Raw genomic sequence first — 17,229 nt, 5'->3', positions numbered from 1 at the left:
TTGTTTGAATTCATTCCCTTAGTTTATTCACTACTCTTTGTCAGGGTGAAGTATTTCATGAGTATTAACGAATTGCATACTTGGTAGTAATCTATTTGGGGCTTTTCCCACAAAGCACTTAATTTAAACCTATGTATTTATATGGTGCTTTATTATAACCTCCCTGTTGCCACACATCCTTTACAAAAGAAATTGAGGCTCAGAGAGGTTAATCAAATTGCCAAAGTCACACACAAAACTATTAAAGTGGCAGAGTCCAAGACTTTCGTTCTCAGTGCAACATAGTTGCTTTTGCTAGCCCTGAGAAGGTTCTGAGAATCCAGTTTAGTCCACTCTTTAGGCTAGAGAAGCCGTCATACTTTGTAAATGTTAATAAATGAACACCCTTCATGATTAAAATGAAACAAGGACTTTAACCTGTAAATTGCTGCTGCCTGCACAGAGTCACAGGATTAACTTCTCTTGCACCTCTCTTTTGAGTCTATATTTAAACTTGAGGAACATTTACCCCTTTCTTGTGACCACCTTCAGAGCAAGCACTGAAGTATTTTGAGCCTTGTCCCTCAGAACAGAAGGCTGAGAAAGGATGCAGCCCTAACATTTTTCTTTGTCCTGGCTTTAACACCTTGGTTTGAAGAGGATAGTGAAGTCGTGTTTGGAAAGATTCTCCGCTCCTCCCTTGCCCTCCTTCACCATCTAGGAAACTAGCAACGGTTTTCAAACATCTTGGTTTATGTAAGGCATCCAAAGAGGGTTAAACTAAGACCTAACAGACCTCTCCAACCTGGGAGAACAAGCTCCAAGCAGAGGGTAGACTGCAGAGAGCAAATATGACAGAACAAGGTGTGAGGAAAGTTCAGAGGGTAATTTTCAAAAAACATTGAGGGTAAAATCTATAAAGACTGTGAGGATATAAAGGGAAACCGATTGCTTAGAAGATCGCAAAGTTGGGACGCCTAAGCATGAGTTTGGAAGAATCACCATCTCAAAAGGTACCGTATTTTCTCCTTTGAAAGTATTTTTACATACATTATCATTACTTGAGCCTCTCAAACAACCCCATTTTTCAGATGAGGAAACTGAGGTTTGGGGCAAAGTTGTGACTTGTCAGGATTACAGGTAGTCCAAAGGAGGCGCAAGAAACAATCTCCGTTCTTCACCAAATTGTTCTCAGCGGTTTCCCATCAAAGGCCCTTCCGCGGGAAACAGGGCAATGGACTGCCAAGGCTTCCTTAGCGGCAGGGCCTGGGCCGGCCTCCAGGCGGCGCCAGTGGGACGGCGGCCTAGGGCTCCAACTGGGCGGATACTCGGGCCACGCGCCGGCAAAACCCCGGACTTGTAAATCCGCCAAAGCAGCCACCGCCCCCGAGAGGCTTTAAAAGCCCTTAGACTCGAGGTAGTGGGCGGGACAGACGGTCCTGTCAGCCCCTCCCATTGGCCCGCGGGGTAACAGACAGGTATCTTCAGCCAGCCCCAGCTAGATGAACGACCGAACGGGCACCCGCTAGCTGAACCTCGTCGGCACACGGTGTGCAGCCGGAGACTCCTCCGCGAGAGGAGGCTACGCATGCGTGCAAGGGAACAGACGCTCTGGATACTCCCTCCCGCTCTGCGAAGGGAAACTAACTGCTCCTTAGGGAACTGCCAAGGGTAGCCCCTGCCTCCGACAGCGCGGACTCCTGTGCTCTTCTGTGCAGCCTCCCGGTCATGCGACCCAGACTCCAAATTCTTTAGGGCAAGATTTCCTGTTGTGAAACGTAAATCACTTGCGCTGCAGCTTCATTTTATTTCTCAAAAAGTACCCTCCCCCACCCCATGGAACAAGCTAGGAAAACGTCCTCGATCCAGGAACGTGCTCCGGTGCACTCCCCACCCCACCTAAGCTCGGCCGTGGGTCTCCTGGGCCCCGGCTCATCGCCACACACCATTTCTTTGCTTGCCTCCTTCAGGAAACCTTTCCTGATTAACCCCGGTGGGACCGCAGCCATCCCAATTACTCGGGAGAGTGCGAGGCCAAGATAAAGGCAGAGATTCGGGGGCAGAGGCGCCTAGCGAGCGGAACGGTTCCCGCCCCGCCCCCTCCGCTAGGAAAGTCAGGCACGACTCGGGGACAAAAAGCTGTATTGGGAAGCGGAGGCTCCTACACAGTAGGAGGAGGCACGTCCCGGGAGGCCCGAGGACTCCGTACACAGCGCGCGCGCGGCCCCAGCCCCGTCGGTCCGTCCATCCGTCCTGCGGCCCGCCCGCGGCTCAGTCTATGGAGGAAGCCCGAAGGGGCGAGTTAAGGCAGCTTGGCTGAGCGAGGGGGAAGTAGGAGTGCGCCAGTTCCCCCCGAAAAGCTGGCTCACTGAGGGGGCGAGCTTCTCACCTCCCACTCCTCTCTCGAGGACAGGGGGAAATACAGTCAATAAATAAACCCGAGGCGGGCTGAGACCCCAGGAGACTCTCAGAGTCCAGAAAGGCTGGAGGTGTGGAACGCGGAGAGAGGGAGGGTTTCTGTCCTTGGAGACGCGTCCATGCTCTTGGCCTTGGAAGGCGCGGGCCTCAGGGGCCCAACTGGAGGACGCAGCGCAGCTCCCTTTAAAAGTGAAAATGGCTGCCGTTGGGGATGGCCGGCGGGGGGGAGGGCGCGACGAGGGGCGGCTTCGGGGGCAGCTGCGGCTTCTCGACGTCCACCCTCTTTAGGGCGCGGCCCCGATAGCCCTCCGGCCGGCCCAGGTACAGAAGATGTCTCCCGGGCCCCCCACAGTACCTGGAGGGGCCCCCCGAGGGGACCCGAGTGAGCAGGGCCGGGGGGGCACGATGCGTGGGGAAGGGCGTTCTGCGGCCGCCTCCGACCCCTAGCCGGGGAGCGGGGGCGGAGAGGGCGGGCCGCGTGGAGGGGGCCGCGCACTTGCCCTCGGGGGGCACGTCCAGCCTCAACGGCGGGCCACACTCCCGGGGCAGGAGGCTGGGGCCCGCGAACAGGGTGGGGGTGGGGCTGGGTTCCGGCGGGAGCGCCCGCGAGGTAAACGCGGCCGCGGCCAGGGGCTCGGCCCCCTTCCTGGGTGGCTGCGGACCGTGCAGGTAGCGCAGCAGTTCTTCCAGGGTGGTGACCTCCACCGCCTGCCCGGGACAGCCGGGCGGCGGCGGCCTCACCAGCACGCGGGGCGCGGGGCCGCCCGCCGCGTTCCCGCCCCGCGCGCGGCCCTGGCCCTCCTTGGCATTGTTCCCGTTCTGGTTCCACTCCCAGGGGCCCCCGGCGTGGCGGAGGTGCTTGGCCGGCAGCTCGGGCGTGGACTCCGGCGTGGGCAGGCAGGCCAGCTCCGGCGGGGCCACGCCCTCGGGGGGAGGCAGGAAGGTGGTGTAGAGCTGGGGCGGCTGCGCCCCGTCTCCGTCCTTGGACTGCGGCGGCTCCGGGCCCGCACCGTGCAGCCGGGCCAAGCTGCGAAGGGAGAGAGGGCGCGGGAGCCCCGGAGTCTCGACGTCCTTGCTCCGACGTCGGTGGGCTCGGCGGCACGCGCAGGAGACCAGGAGGCCAGAGACCGAGGCGCCCAGAGCGAAGGCTGCGGCAGCACAGGCCAGGAGGAGTGGGATGGGGACGGAGAGGGAGGCTGAGGCTGGGGGGAGGTCCCGGCGCACGCCTGCTGACCGAGAGGGAGGAGGGAGGCTCAGCCGAGGTAGGGGGGTGTGGGAGGGCGCTGCACCTCGCTCCCGCTGCTGCTCGCCTCCTCCGCTCCAGCACAGCCTGACCCTCCTCAGAATGACCTCCCCTGACCCCTCAACGCACAGCCCATCACACCAGCCCTCACACACAGGCTAGAGCTTGGGCCTTGAGGAGTCCCCAACCCAGCTCTGGCCCCTGGAGCCATGCCAAGAGCAGGTGCCAAACTCTGCCAGTGCAGAAGGAGGTGGGTAGGAGATGCCCAGCTCTGGGGAGAGGGGGCACCAGACAGGCATTAGCGAGCATCAAACGTGTCAGTGAGAGGCTTGGAGTTCTTCAAGAATCAGCAGCCCCACACTTCACTCCTGTCCCTCCCAACCAGCCCCCTTACCCTGAGTGTGAGCTCCAATAGTGGAAGACTGGGGCCGGGGGTGGGCATCACTGAGGGGGCTGGGGGTCTCAGGGGAAGGGCCAGGACCCAGAAGCACTGGTGACAGAGACCAGGTCAGAGCCAGTGAGGCTTCTGTTTTCCACCTCTGACACCCATTCAGAGGGTCCTCCCCACCCCCACCCACCCCCTTTGGAACCCCAAAGTCTAGAACTCCAGCCTCTCCTTTCTTCTGGGCATGGGGAAGGGCTCACCATGCAGGCATTCTTTCATGTAGTTTTTTCAAAGACTATTTATTTAAGCACCCTACTGTATGCCAAGCACTGAGCTATATGCCAGGTGTGTGGAGGATGCTAACCCTTGAGACTCTCTCAGTGGGTCCGGGGTGCTGGTCTGCTGCTGCCAGGGAGCACAGACTCGGGTGAGTGTGGGCCAGGCAAGGGGGGATGAAGTTGGAATAGCCAGACTCACCATAAGCAGAATCCCCTGTACCAGACTGACTCCCAGTAGCTCCATCTATGAAGAAGGAAGACGGAGGGTGAAGACAGGGGCAGGGGAAGCTTCTAGAAGAACTGAAAGGGGTGACTGTGCTACAGAAGGACAGAAACCCACACCCGGGATGGTCTCTGAGGGCCTTCAGAGCCATGTGCAGCTGTGGCTACAGCCACCCCTGTCCCGGCCATTTACCTTGGCAGTCACTGTGCTCCGTGGATTCCTGGTTCCCAGCCGGATCCACATCAGTCCTAGAAGGAAATGAGGTGGATGGGGGTGTCTCAGTGCAGTTATCCATCTTGCCCCCCAGCCCCTGCCCTGGCCCTCAGCTCCCTCTCCTAGTAGTGGGGAGCTTTCTCCTCAGGAGGTCCAGGGGCCCCTCACTTACCCACCGGGTCCCCTGATATCCACACAGCCTCTGGAGCTGTGCCATCCACAGTATGGGTCCTGAGAAGCCAGACAGCTCCTGGGGGAGACGGAGACATCTGAGGCTCTCCCCTCTAATCACAGCCCATGCCCCAGCCCCAGATCCCATCCTGCCTACCCTGATTCCTATTCTAGTCCCTGGTTGCTGCATACCTACAGAATGCTCCAGGCAACCCTCCCTCCTGACCCTCCCCTGCATTTCTCTGCCACCCCCCATGCCTGTGTCCCCATGCTCCTTCCGGCTCAAGGAACCTCCCCAGGCAGGCCTGCCCTAAGCCTCTTCTCACCTCTGACAGGCCCCGTGCCGGGCACACCGACTGAGAGGGAGGTAGATGATGCAGCCAGAAAAAGCCACAAAGAGCCTGTGACCTTCAGTGTCCAGCTCCAGCCCTATGACCCGCCTTGCCGTTTGGGCCGCCCGCTTCCCACTGCACCTAGGATGGAGCCAGAAGGAATCAGAGATGGCGCAGGTGAGGCTCCTGTCTCCGGGGGTGGGGGGGGTGGGGGGTGGGGGGGGTTAAAGAACAGAAGGTGGGGAGGTGCACAAGCCCTGAACACAACTCATAGGACTGCCCCACCAAACCACCCAGCTTCTTGCCAAATCCCTATACCCTATAGCTTCTGGGGAGTTCCCACCCTATCCCCCCACATCTCCATCCACCACCTCACTTCCCATTCCTGCTCTGCAAGGGGGGCGGGGGGGGGGTGGGAGGGACTGCCAGACGAAGGCCTCACCTGGCAGGGCTGTAGGCATTGATTTCTTCCAACAGGATGGGCTCAGGGCCCCCTGATGGCCCCCCTGGGGGCAGTACCTTCAGCACTGTCCCATCTTCGGAGCCCAGGAACAGGACTGTGGTGTTACCGTAGGGACCAGCCCTACCATCCACAGCTAACTGGGTCAGTAGAGCCCTGGAGGGATAGGCCTTGGGTCAGGGCAAGCTGACTAGTGGAAGACGGCCCATGTATCCTGGTGCCCACTTCGGGTGCTTCCTCCCGCCCAGACTTTTTCTTCTTCTCGCTCTCCCTTCCACTTTCATGGGTTCTTCTTCCCACCAATATGATTTAGCTTGTGAGGTCGGAGATAGAGAGTGGCGGGGGCGGGGGTGGGGGGGGAGTTGGGCAGTAGCTGTCATTTGCTTAACCACATACCTGCTGGTGAGGGTGAGCAGAGGCTGATGGGTAGCAGGTGGCACGGCCGGGTCCAGCAGTGGGTGAGCCTTGATAAAGGTCAGGACGTCGTCAGGGAGATCTCTGGAAGAGGGGAACAAGGCAGCCACACCTACACCTGCACAGGATCCTGGCCTGGTAGGCACATGGAAAGGAGCCATGTTAGGACGGGGACCCAGGGTTTAGTTAAGTACCCCACCCCTCCAGCTGCTCCCAAACATGATTGGTAACCTTTGCTCTACCCCTTCACACAGACATTCAACTACTGCCTTCCTTTTCTCCACAGCTCTCCAGTCCCATGCCAACCCACTGAGCCCCCTCCCCCTAATCCCATAGACCCTCTCTTCATAATCCCATGTGGGAACACACTGCTTGCTTCTGCCCCCACAAAAGCCACCCCCATCCTGGGTACCTGGGGGAGGGAACCCTGTCTTCAGATACAGGTGTCCAGGCCCCATCCAGACTCCTCTGCTCCTTGAACTTGCCCTCAAATGCATGCTCGATATCATCCAGGTAGAAGGCACAGACCGCAGAGCCAGGGATGCTGAAGGAGCCAGAAAAGGATGTGGGCTGGGGGTTGGGAGGGATAGCACAGCCCCTCCCAGGTGAGACACGGCAGCTGCCCTTATGCACCATATTAGGACGTGGAGCCTGAGAGGGTGAGACAGTCTCTGGGGGCCATGCTGGGAGAAAAAAAAATGAACAGAATAGTAAACTGGCCTTGAATGGAGTCTCCCCTCATTATAAGGCATCAGCAGGCTGTGGGAGGGGGGCTCAGACACTGGTGGGACAAGGGACAGATTGGGCCATGTCGGTTAGTCTACTACTAACCTATTGGTCTGCGTGGTGAAGACCCCAAAGAGAGCAGAGCGGCCATACAAGTTCACAGGCCCAGTTAAGGCCTGTAAGACGTCAAAATAGAAGGTAGAATCTCCAGGAACAGAGCAGTTGAGCCGCAGCTTCAGGAAGGATGTCCAGTGGCGGTCCAAGGCCCGAGGTGAGCCGCCCATGTCACGTTTACATACTCGGGCCACCCTGGAGAACTGCACCTGGGTGGGGGGGGGGGGAGCCAGGACTAGGAGAACAGGGAGGGCCCCAGGGCCAGTGGCGGGGACACGAATCTGGAGTGTTGGAGGACCGAGAGACCAATGTTAGGGGCACAGCAAAGGAAGGGTATAGCGTGGTAGATTGGTTGGGGTCAAGGATGAGGGACACAGCAGGATGTGGGGGCAGAGGGCTGGGGGCTACTCCAAGTTGGGGCTCAGAGTCCAAGGGACTATGTGGTGGAGATTAGGGCCAGGAGCTCTTCACTGACTCTTGACTGGCTCCTCAGGATCCAGCAGAACTCTCTACCCACCCCTGGTGCCCACCTCCTTACCCTTCCCAGCCGAGCATCCTCCACTGAGACCTCTCGGAAGAAGAAGTAGACATGGTCTCCGTGCTCCAAGGCATGGACGAAGTGTGGCTCTGAGGGGGCGGAGACAGGAAACAGCATGCTCAGAGACTCCAGGCCCCACACAGCCTTCTGCCTTTCACACAGGCACAGTACCAGTACCACCACCCTCTGCCTGCTCCCTGCACCTCCCCCTGTCCTCCCCCTGCACCTCCTCCCCAAGAGCAGCCTCCCTCCCCCAGGCCCGCCCTGACCTCTGAGCCACTTGGAGTCGTACTTGGCCGAGCGGAGTGGGGGCTGAGGCCCAAGGCTTCTGTAAACCACAGCATCACTGGCCTGGAAATCCGCAGCTGTGGCTGAGTATAGGCTGCCCTCTGGAGGGGCGGGTAGGGGGGAGTCAGGGGAGGGCCCAGGGATCTGGCGCTTCTTGGGCCTCCTACACCCCTACCTCACTCACCCTGGCCCTGCCCCCTACCTCAACCTTCCACTCAGGAGCATAGTGAGAGACCAAATTGGGAGAAGGGCTGAGGTGGTAGCCCCCTCCAGCCACAGGCCCGCTTCTCACGTGCCCAGGTGCACACCTGCAAAGATGGCCACGTTGGACTGGGTGGCATCAAAGGGGCATCGAGCCTGCCCACTCAGCTCTTCACCCTCCTGCTGCAGCGAAGTTATCTGGAGGGAGAGGGAACAGATTCTTGGAACCATCAGGGTCTCGGAGTCTGGCTCCATCACCCACCTCCCCGCGTCCCCTTGCCTCTCTCCCCAACCCCTTCAGGACCCTTGCATTCTGGACACTCCGGTTCCCCTACCCTCGCTGGTTGCCCACCTTGGGTTCTCTTCCCACTCCCATCATGACCCCTTCCCTGCCCCACACCCCCTCCCTCCGCCTTTGTACCCCATAGCTGCGGCACACGGGGCTGAATGAGTTCGTTCCACAGGCAAGGAGTGTCTGGGAGTCCCAGGGAACAAGAACACGAATATAGTTGTGGCACTCGTCCTAGAGAAGCCAAAATTCCAGGTCAGCAACAGGGCTCCCTAGGACTGGGACAGGGGGCCACAGGAAGTAAGGCCACCTCCCCTGAGATGGTCAGAGCAATGTGGGGTAAAGTTTCAGCCAAGCTATTTGCTACCCTGCAACCTCAGACAGATTCTTTGGCCTGCTAGAGCCTAGCTCTTCTGTGAAGGAAGGCAACAACTATTCATCCCCTTTCCTGCATCCCCCCCACCCCACCCCAGATGCAAGTGGGCGGGAAAACTGGGCACAGCAGAGGACCACTGTGGTCCTGGACAGAGCCTGGAGAGGCGGGAAATTCTCCCCTCGAAATTGTCACCCCGCTCCTCACGCTCCTCACCGTCAGCTTTCCCCGCACAACACAGTTCTCCATGTCTTGGCTCCGCCATGTTAGATACTGAAGGGAGAGACAGAAGGGAGGGAACATCATGGGGCAAGCTGGATGCCCCCTCACATTATGGCTCCTTTTGGATTCTTTTTCCCACCCGCTGGACCCCCAGCAGACCTTTCCAGGCCTCATCTCCATGCCTGCACCTCCTGCCACATGCCTCTTACCTTGTTGGGCACCAGCCCCTCCCCTGCCTCCTGGGCTTGAAGATCGAAGGAGAAAACGTGATCCCTGCAGGGAGAGGTAAGGAGGGATCAGAACCAAACGAAGGCACCCCACCTGAGCTCCTTACTGCCACCCTGCTCAGGCTCAGTGGTCAGAGACAAACATCGCAGACCTCCTGCTATCCCCCCCTTACTCCATGCCTCGGCATTTGCGCTCTGGGTCCAAGCATGTCCACGTCCCATGGCTTGTACACCTGCATGTGTCCCCTGCAAGGTGCTGCAGTGGCCATGCAGGTCCCATGTCTGCCCAGGAGCATGCATGTCGGCCCCACAACAGTGCCACGGCCAGTTTACCGGGCAGCCACTAGCAAGGTCCGGTTCAAGGTTAGGAATCTCTGAAAGTCCAGCCCAAGTTCGGCAACCACAGCATCATCCTCCAGGCCCCGGAACCAGGATAATGGGGAAGTCCCTAGAAGACACAGAGAGGTGGGTGCTGAGGCTGAGCCAGGACACCATGCATTCCCCCAATACCCTTTCCAGACAGATGAAATCCAGCCATGGACATTGTGGATGAGGAAGACAAGTTGTGAGGTATTAAAAAAACTATTAATACAGCTATTAATAAAATAATGCTAGCCCTGAGCACTTAACCTCGGCCAACCACCATGTTAGCATTTTAGATGCCTCGTTTAATACAACCCTATAAGGGAAATACAGTAAAACTTGGTTTGCAAGCATAATTCATTCTGGAATGATGCTTGTAATCCAAAGCACTCGTATATTAAAGTGAATTTCAAGAACCATTGGCTCAGTTGTGATCAAGTGATATTCAGTATCACATACTATTTGTATCACAAGACATTGCTCATTTATCAAGTTAAAATTTATTAGAGGGGCACCTGGGTGGCTCAGTCGGTTAGGCATCCAACTTTGGCTCAGGTTATGATCCCCCACGGTTTGTGAGTTCAGGCCCCACATCTGTCTTTGTGCTGACAGCTCAGAGCCTGGAGCCTGCTTTGGATTCTGTGTCTCCCTCTTTCTCTGCCCCTCCCCTGCTCGCGCTCCATCTCTCCATCTCTCTAAAGATAAACATTTTTTTAATTAAAATTAAAAATAATGTTTGCTTATCTTGCCGCAAGGTTTTACTATACTAATATTGGCCCCACTTTACAGATGAGGAGTCTGATGCTTAAAGCCATTAAGGAATTTGCCTAGTTTATTTAGCTAGGAAGTGGAAGGCACTGGGATTCAGATCCAGGTCTGTCCTACTCCAGAGCTGAACACAGTTCCTTCTTGGAAGGGCTGTAGGGCTGACTAGCGCTCCCCTCTCGTTCCCGTGCCATACACTGTCCTGTCTGGAGCACTTACTCCATTTCTCCCAGCTTTTGGTATCATCCCCTCAAGGCTCTTCAGAAGCCACCTCAGCCGTCCCAGGTCACTATCTCCGTTGACCACCCTCCGTGTCTGCTGGCCTGACCATGGCAACCATGATCATCAGCACCCAGAGGCAGCTCAGAGTTCAGACATAGATGCTTTAATGTTTATACGGTGCTCAGAACCGCATCTGGCACATGCAAGTGTTTGCTATTCTTATCCCCCAACACTTACTCCCAGGGACCCAACTGCAGTCCCTTGGTCCTTAAAATTACTCTAAATTCTACATCCATAACAGGAACCTGCAAATAGATCAAGGTTCTTCTGAGAAAAAAGTGGGTGTATGGTTTCCCTCACAGTGGGACCTAGGCTTAGTTGTGGTGCAAATGGTGGAGATGGGGGAAGAGGTGTGGGGAACCACTGAACCAGCCCTGAACCTTTGTGGCATACCTAATAGTAATAGCAAACACACAGGCAGCACTTACCATGTGCCAGACCGTGTTCTCGGCACCTCATTTAATCCCTACATAACTCTGAGGCAGAATGCTATTTGCTCTCTTCATTTTGCAGATGAGGAGACTGAGGCAAAGGAAGGTTAAACAATCTAACCAGGGTTGTGAGGCTAATGAGTCGCAGGGCAGGGATCCAAACCTGCTAAGGTTTGGTCTGGCTGAGAGTCCGTGCTCTTAACCACCAAATGACGGCACTGCCTCCAAGTGAAGGAAGCAGGGCCAGCAGCGCCCCGTTCCCTCTACCTGTCTGCTTCCCCTGCTGGGTGTCTTCCTGTACCCTGGCCTCCTACACAGGGGTCTGGAGTGCAGAGCTCACCCAGCGGGGTGTCGGGCCAGGGCACTCACCTTGCAGGTCAGAGGTCAGCAGAGGGAGGGGGTCCTGGGGGAAGGCAGCCTGGGTATGGGGAAGTGAGAGCAGCAGGAGCAGCAAGGGCATGAAGCGGGGGGCACGGGGCATCCTGTGCGGGGCAGCTCAGGCCCCAGGGGGTGCCCCCTCACCCATATGCCGGCCCTGAAAGAGGAGACAGATAAAAGTGGGGGAAGGGGCCAGATCCCTTCCCCCTGGCCCAGGCGGGCTCCTCCCCTGGTCTGACCCTAGAGGACCCTGTGGGCCGGGGGAATCAACCCTTTCTCTGGCACTGCCTCGGTCCCAGCCAGCTGTCACTGTCACTCCAGGCCTTTCTCTCTCCAACTGGCCCAAACTGGCTGGCGTGAGACCTGCAGGCATGACCCCAGGTAAGGACAGGACACGCCCGTTCCCCTTCCAAACGGCCTCTTCTCCTTTCTTCTGAGCGGGCCTGGGACATTCGGTAGGTGACACCTCCCGGCCCCCCTCTTACTAACCCCTACTCAGTTATAATTAGACACTGAAGCCTTAAAATTATAAATAGTGACTCCTTGGCACTAGAAGGAGGAAGAGGGCACCGTGTCTGCCTCACCCTCCCTCACAGACCCGGACGGCACCCTGGGAGCCATTCAGGCGCTGTGCCCCGGGAAGAGGCAGCTGCGAGGAAGCCATCCCCTCTCTAGGGTTGGGGAAGGACAGAGTGGGGGCAGGAAGCCTAGGGGTCGTTGTCTTAGTCTAAGTTCATGCCTCAAGGGCTCTTCTCTTTGCTAGGGAGAAGCTGGGTAGGGAGGGGTACGGGGTGGGGGGGGGCTGCCTTAGCCAAAAATGCATCTGCATCAGAGCCAGATCAGAGGCTAAACTTAGCTCTGGCTGCAGCTGTCTGCCCGACCACTGTGCCCCCTCCCAGCCTCTCCAACCCCCTGCTCCCTCCCTGGCTCCCAAGAACCAGTGCAAGTATTTGATGAGGAGGAGCAGACGCCTATGAGGAGCCAGGGATGCAACTGGCTATACTGGTGATGAGAAATGGCTCAACACGTATGTCCCTCTTTCCCTTCCTTCCCTCTTCAGGCTGCCTCAAAATGGAAATATAAATAATTCAACGACAGGCACAGGCAACGGTAGCCCAAAGTCCAGGAAAAGATGGATATGGTGAAAGCGTGGTGAGACTGCCCTTCCCACTCATCAGGCACCGCCAACCCCACCCCAGCTGACCCTGGTTGGGCTCCGCAGTGGGAGGTGTACTCCAGCTTCCTGCCCTCCCTCCCCTCAAACTGAAGCGAGGGGCTGAGTGGCTCCTGAAACCAGGTCGGGTGAGAATCCTTCCTTTCTGTGAATAGACAGCTATCCCTCACCAATCCTTAGTTGTTCATCCCACCATGTCCCCTTAAAGAACAGACCCTGGGTTTCCAAGCCCAGCCCATTCCATCTCCCCAAATCCACTCTTGGAGCCAGGACCCAAGTGTACCCCACCCCCAGTCCAGCGTCACTGGTGGGGAGGTTGACGTCAGATGGGGTCCCAAGAGGGCTGGAGGAGGGGAAGGGGTAGGAACATCTAATGATGACCCCCTCCCCAGGGGCAGAGCAGTCAGCTAGCTAACGACCCTCTGGTGCTGAAAGGCCAAGCCTCCCTAACCACCCCACCCCCATCCCCGGATGCTGGTGCTCCCAGGGGAAGAGAAAGGGACCCAGCCTGTCTCCTATCCTCCCCCTCCGGCTCCCCCCCCCTCCAAGTTGCCCTGGGCAACTGGTATCTTCACCCAGGAAACAACTTTGGCCTCTGGCAAGTGGGGAGAACAGCCAGACCCCTCTTCCTGCTCCCAGACCAGGCCAGTTTCCATCCCTGCCTTCAGGAGCTGCTGCCCTTTCCTCACCTGGGGTTGTGACTCCTGTGGGGGTTTGAGGGGGATAGGAAACCTGTGACCTGATGGAAGAAGGGACAGGAGGGAAGAGGCTTAGCTAGACCTGCTTACCACATCCCTTAGAAGTAAATGTGAAAATTTAGGAGAAGTCTACTGAGGCTAGGGAAAGGGACGTGCGGCCCTGGAAAGGTGTGGGTGTGTTGTGAGGTGGGGTGGGGCGGGGTGTTGACAGTGAGCTAGATTACAGAGGTGCTGGCCGCTTCAAACCCAAAGATGTGAGGGCAGGGGCAGGGGCTGGCCCCTAGCTGGAAACTCCTGGAACTGAAGGACCAGTCTTGGGGAAAAGGGTGACAGGGAGAGTTTGTGGGGCATGACATCCACTCCCACATTAAAACCCTCAGAATCCAGCAGCCTTCACCGAGAAAGCGCCCTAGCTGGGGACAATAGAGGCTAATTTGCATCTCATTTGCATGCTCTTCATTTCTAGGCAAAATGCTCCGATAGCAAACATCCCCAGCCTCTTCCTTCTTCCCTAAGAGAGCAGGTCCTGCCTCCCTCCTGCCCAGTGTCTCTGCACCCCACCCCCTGCCTTGGACTGGATTAGTCCAGCCTCTGAAAACACTTGGTTGGCCTTCGCATTGGCCCCCTAGACTTGTATGATATATCTTTAAGAAGGCTTCCCACATTGGTTTTTGGAGGAGCAGCATCTGAGCAGTTCCCATCCCACCCAGGGCCTGGGGAAAGGCATCATACCCCCCATCTGAAGCAAATGGGGGAGGCCTGGCCAAACCTTTCTTCCCCTCCTAGGTCTTCTCTTTGCTGGGAGAGAAAACAGCCCTTCTCTCTCCTCCTGGCCCTATGGCCACCTCTGGGGAGTGGCCAGGGTCATAGCCAGAGTCACAACCAGAGTCAAGGCGGGTGGAGGGGGAGGCTGGGGAAGGGATGGAGAAGGGGAGACCGGGCTGGGGACAATAGCAGGAAGCTCTCAGGCTGGTCTCCCGCCCCAGTCCACCTTCCTCTGGGGGAGCAGACAGGAGGTAGAGGGGGTGGGGGGCGCGGTGAGGATCCTCGAGAAACAGGCTGAAGGCGCATTCCCTTCTCCAAGACATTTCTCCCACCCTCTGCCCCTGGTTCCGCACCTACTCTCCCTTCCACCCAACCCCCAACGAGGATAATCCAGGTGTTTAGAGCCTGGCATAAGATGGGCCCGCGGCCAGGGGCTCGACGTGTCTCCCCCTCACTGGATCTGGGGCTCCGAGAGGGGCGGGCAGCAGAGTCTGGGCCGGGACCGGGTCCCAGAGCCACGTTAGCGGGAGGAGGGGCTGGAGGGGCCTGCAGGCGCAGACAGAGTGAGGATGAGAGCGGGGGTTGGGGAGCGGAGGCGGGTCTCCCAGGCCAGAGAAACAGGGCCAGAGGCTGGGAACCAAAGAGGGCAGGCCTGCGGCCGGCGCTGAGCGGGGTCCGCGGGCTAAAGGTTCAGTCTCCAGCTAGGCTCTCCTCCTTGGGAGACCCTGGTCTAACAAAGCCCCGGGGCGAGTGGGGTGAAGAAAGGAGAAGGGCGCGGGGACTGTTGTTTCTCGGGGGCCCCCTTCCCCGACTCTCTGCCCCAGCCAACCTCCTGAGAGGTGCTCAGACTCCCGCTTGCACAAGGACAGAGGTGCAACCGTGACACCAAAGTCCGGAACGACGCGTCCCTCTTCCCATCCCTGCAGAGACATCGAGAGGAGGGTCCAGTTCTCCGCGGGTTTCGGAGCCTTAGTTTCCCTGCCCGGGAGTCAAGGCACCAGGGTTTCCACCCTCTGCACGGTGCGCGCCTCAAATAATCCCCTTTAGCGCTCCCCAGTCCAGGGGACGCGACTCAGAGAAGCCCGGTGGGAAGAGGAGCCCAGACGCTGCGCCCAACAGTGCACTGACGGGGCTCGGCCACGGTCCCCTCCTCCCTCCAAGCACCCCAACTCCGCTGACCCTCTCCAGCAGCCAGGCACACAGCGCGCTGGCACCCTCCCGGTTCCCTCTCGCACTTCGGAACGTTGTCCCCAGCTGCGGCGTCCCCCGTCCTCCTGGCCTCCCCTGCAGCCCCATCTCCCCAAGCTCCGAGGTACTTGCTCCGAGATCCGGGTCAGCGGGACCGAGATCGCAGCGGGCGGGCAGCAGCCCCGCACCACGCCGAGTTCGCAATCCGTGATTGGGGCTCTGGCGAGATGTGATGAGCGTCCGAATGGGATGGAGCCCGGATCTGAGCTCCCGGCCGCTGTCGGGTCTGGCAAGCCGCGGGTCCCAGTCGCAGCCCCCACTCCCGCCGCGGCTCCTTGCAGGAAAACAATGCGACCGCCCGGGGCTCTGGGCCGGGCCCCAGCCGCCCCGCCCGCCTCCCGGCCGGCTCCGCCTCCCGCCCGCCTCTGGGTCTCCGCAACCAATCTGGCTCTCGGAAGCTGGCTGGACACCGCCTTCTCGACACCTCTTCACCAATAGTCCTACTTGGGGGCGGGGCGTAAGGAGCACCGCCCACCGAGAGGGCCAGGTCGGGAGGCTGAGCCAGAGACCAAAGCCAGGCGCGAGATGGAGAAACCAGCGGACCGTCGCCGAGACTCGTACGGAGGAGGGGGTCTCACGGAGAGGTCCTGGGAGAAATCTTACAAGAGAGGAAGGAAGCGAAGCTGGAAGGAGAGACCGACGGGAAACCCGGAGACTCGGCTGGGCTGGACTGTCTGAGCTGCGCGACTCAACCTCCCTCCTTTCTCCCCAATGGCTTTGGCTACCTGGCTTCCACTTCGGGGGAGCTCTCCCCTCTGCCCCCAACCCTCTGTCCCTCCTCTCTACTGTTTTTACCTCGACCTCCTTGTTTCTTCCCATGTGCCTCCTCTGGTTCATGATGACCCCAATAAGGGAGGCCTAGCATGCGCTTGAGGGCTTGAGGCCTGGGAAAGGAAAGGAAGGTGTCACCAGGAGGTTTTCCTTGTCCCCATCATCTCCTCCCCTCTCACCCCTACTGTCAGAGCAGGATGGGCTTAGGCCACTAGGCCAGGAACTACGGAGCCAGGAAGCCAGGGTGGCTGGCAGTCAGGCTGTTGGGTTGATGGAAGAGGACAGGTGAGTGAGGCTCAAGCCAAAAGAGAGACGTGGAGATTGGGACAAACTGACTCAGAGAATCACACAGAAAGAGGAGCAACATGGAGACTCCAAAAAGGGAAAGTGACCAGTGTCCCAGCCCCACGTATAGCCTTACTGGTCCCAGACACAGGATTAGTGTTCCATCTTTCTTCAGAGGGCCCTGGACATTCCTTCGAATAGCAAAACTGCTTCTTCTCCAACCCCATCCTCCATAAAGACTCTTTGATTCTGGGAAGGTCAGTGGGGAGGGAGAATGAGACTACTTCAGACAGCACTGCTTGGCTCCCACCTTGGTATCGCCTGCTAAGATTCTTCCCTGCGTGGGGGCTGGGACAAAAGACGTTCTCAAAATTCCCAGGATAGTGGGTGGCCTGGGAGACATTGGCATTCTTGGACAGTTTTATCTGAGTGGGCACCTCCTGCCCCCTACTCCCACATACAAGTCTCTGGACAAGAGGAAAGGAGGCACGAGGGTTTGCTGGTCTTTACTGAACTCCGATCAGGCTCACTGACTGGGCTAAGCCTCACAGTGAGTAAGCAAGAGATGTATCTCCCCAGCTTCTAACAAAGGACTTAGGTACTCAAATATATGCTCATTAAATAGGTTAGTGAATAGAGACTGAGGTGTAATTTATTTAAAGTTTTAGGGCCCAATTAAAATCTCAGTTCCATCTATAAAGTATTAAGCACTTATTTCATATACAATTCGCTGTGGGATGCAGTCCCAGTCTTTGGAGAAATGGCCATCTACCATCCTACCAGAGCAGACCTAGCAGGGAGTGCCTCGTGATCCCCAGCCCATGTCACCCACAACTCCAGCCAGCCAGCAAAAGTCACCAGGCACATAGAGTCTACACAAGCGATGACCCATACCTAAGACCATTCCTTCAAGTTTAGGAGAAGTAGCTGTTCCACTAATTCATAGAAACAAACACAGAAAGTCAAACAAAATGA

At 57.8% G+C, this 17,229-nt stretch overlaps 1 protein-coding gene across 10 annotated transcripts; it reads right to left on the bottom strand.

The window, feature by feature from the left end:
• Positions 1-2,359: 2,359 nt before the first annotated feature.
• On the bottom strand, positions 2,360-16,012 carry SEMA6C (semaphorin 6C). 10 transcript variants are annotated; one of them, XM_047847961.1, is made up of 19 exons: positions 15,994-16,012; positions 11,305-11,470; positions 9,428-9,542; positions 9,077-9,140; positions 8,862-8,918; positions 8,405-8,506; positions 8,091-8,181; positions 7,764-7,883; positions 7,495-7,583; positions 6,948-7,165; positions 6,529-6,660; positions 6,099-6,251; positions 5,685-5,858; positions 5,237-5,383; positions 4,912-4,989; positions 4,719-4,774; positions 4,503-4,547; positions 4,035-4,130; positions 2,360-3,623 (listed from the first exon to the last, which is right to left on the bottom strand). In XM_047847961.1, exons 2-19 carry the CDS (start codon positions 11,414-11,416, stop codon positions 2,581-2,583), a joined length of 2,892 nt encoding a protein of 963 aa, XP_047703917.1. In that variant the 5' UTR covers positions 11,417-11,470; positions 15,994-16,012; the 3' UTR covers positions 2,360-2,580. The 10 variants fall into 10 exon arrangements, with proteins under 10 accessions (XP_047703917.1, XP_047703915.1, XP_047703914.1 ...); XM_047847959.1 differs by lacking the exon at positions 15,994-16,012 and adding an exon at positions 15,271-15,404; XM_047847958.1 differs by lacking the exon at positions 15,994-16,012 and adding an exon at positions 15,267-15,398.
• Positions 16,013-17,229: the final 1,217 nt, after the last annotated feature.

Source organism: Prionailurus viverrinus, unplaced genomic scaffold (assembly GCF_022837055.1).
Source record: "Prionailurus viverrinus isolate Anna unplaced genomic scaffold, UM_Priviv_1.0 scaffold_50, whole genome shotgun sequence".
NCBI classification, from domain to species: Eukaryota; Metazoa; Chordata; class Mammalia; order Carnivora; family Felidae; genus Prionailurus; species Prionailurus viverrinus.
Note: the sequence above shows the minus strand (reverse complement) of the source record. Positions and strands in the feature narration are given on the sequence as shown.

What these genes read in the sequence shown, in the direction of transcription:
- SEMA6C (XM_047847961.1), bottom strand. Translation starts at nt 11,416, where the DNA reads ATGCCCCGTGCCCCCCGCTTCATGCCCTTGCTGCTCCTGCTGCTCTCA. An exon ending in TTCACCACGCAGACCAATAG is followed by an intron (nt 6,661 to 6,947) that starts GTTAGTAGTAGA and finishes TGGCTCCTTCAG; the next exon opens with CATCCCTGGCTCTGCGGTCT. An exon ending in TATTGGAGCTCACACTCAGG is followed by an intron (nt 3,624 to 4,034) that starts GTAAGGGGGCTG and finishes CTCGGTCAGCAG; the next exon opens with GCGTGCGCCGGGACCTCCCC.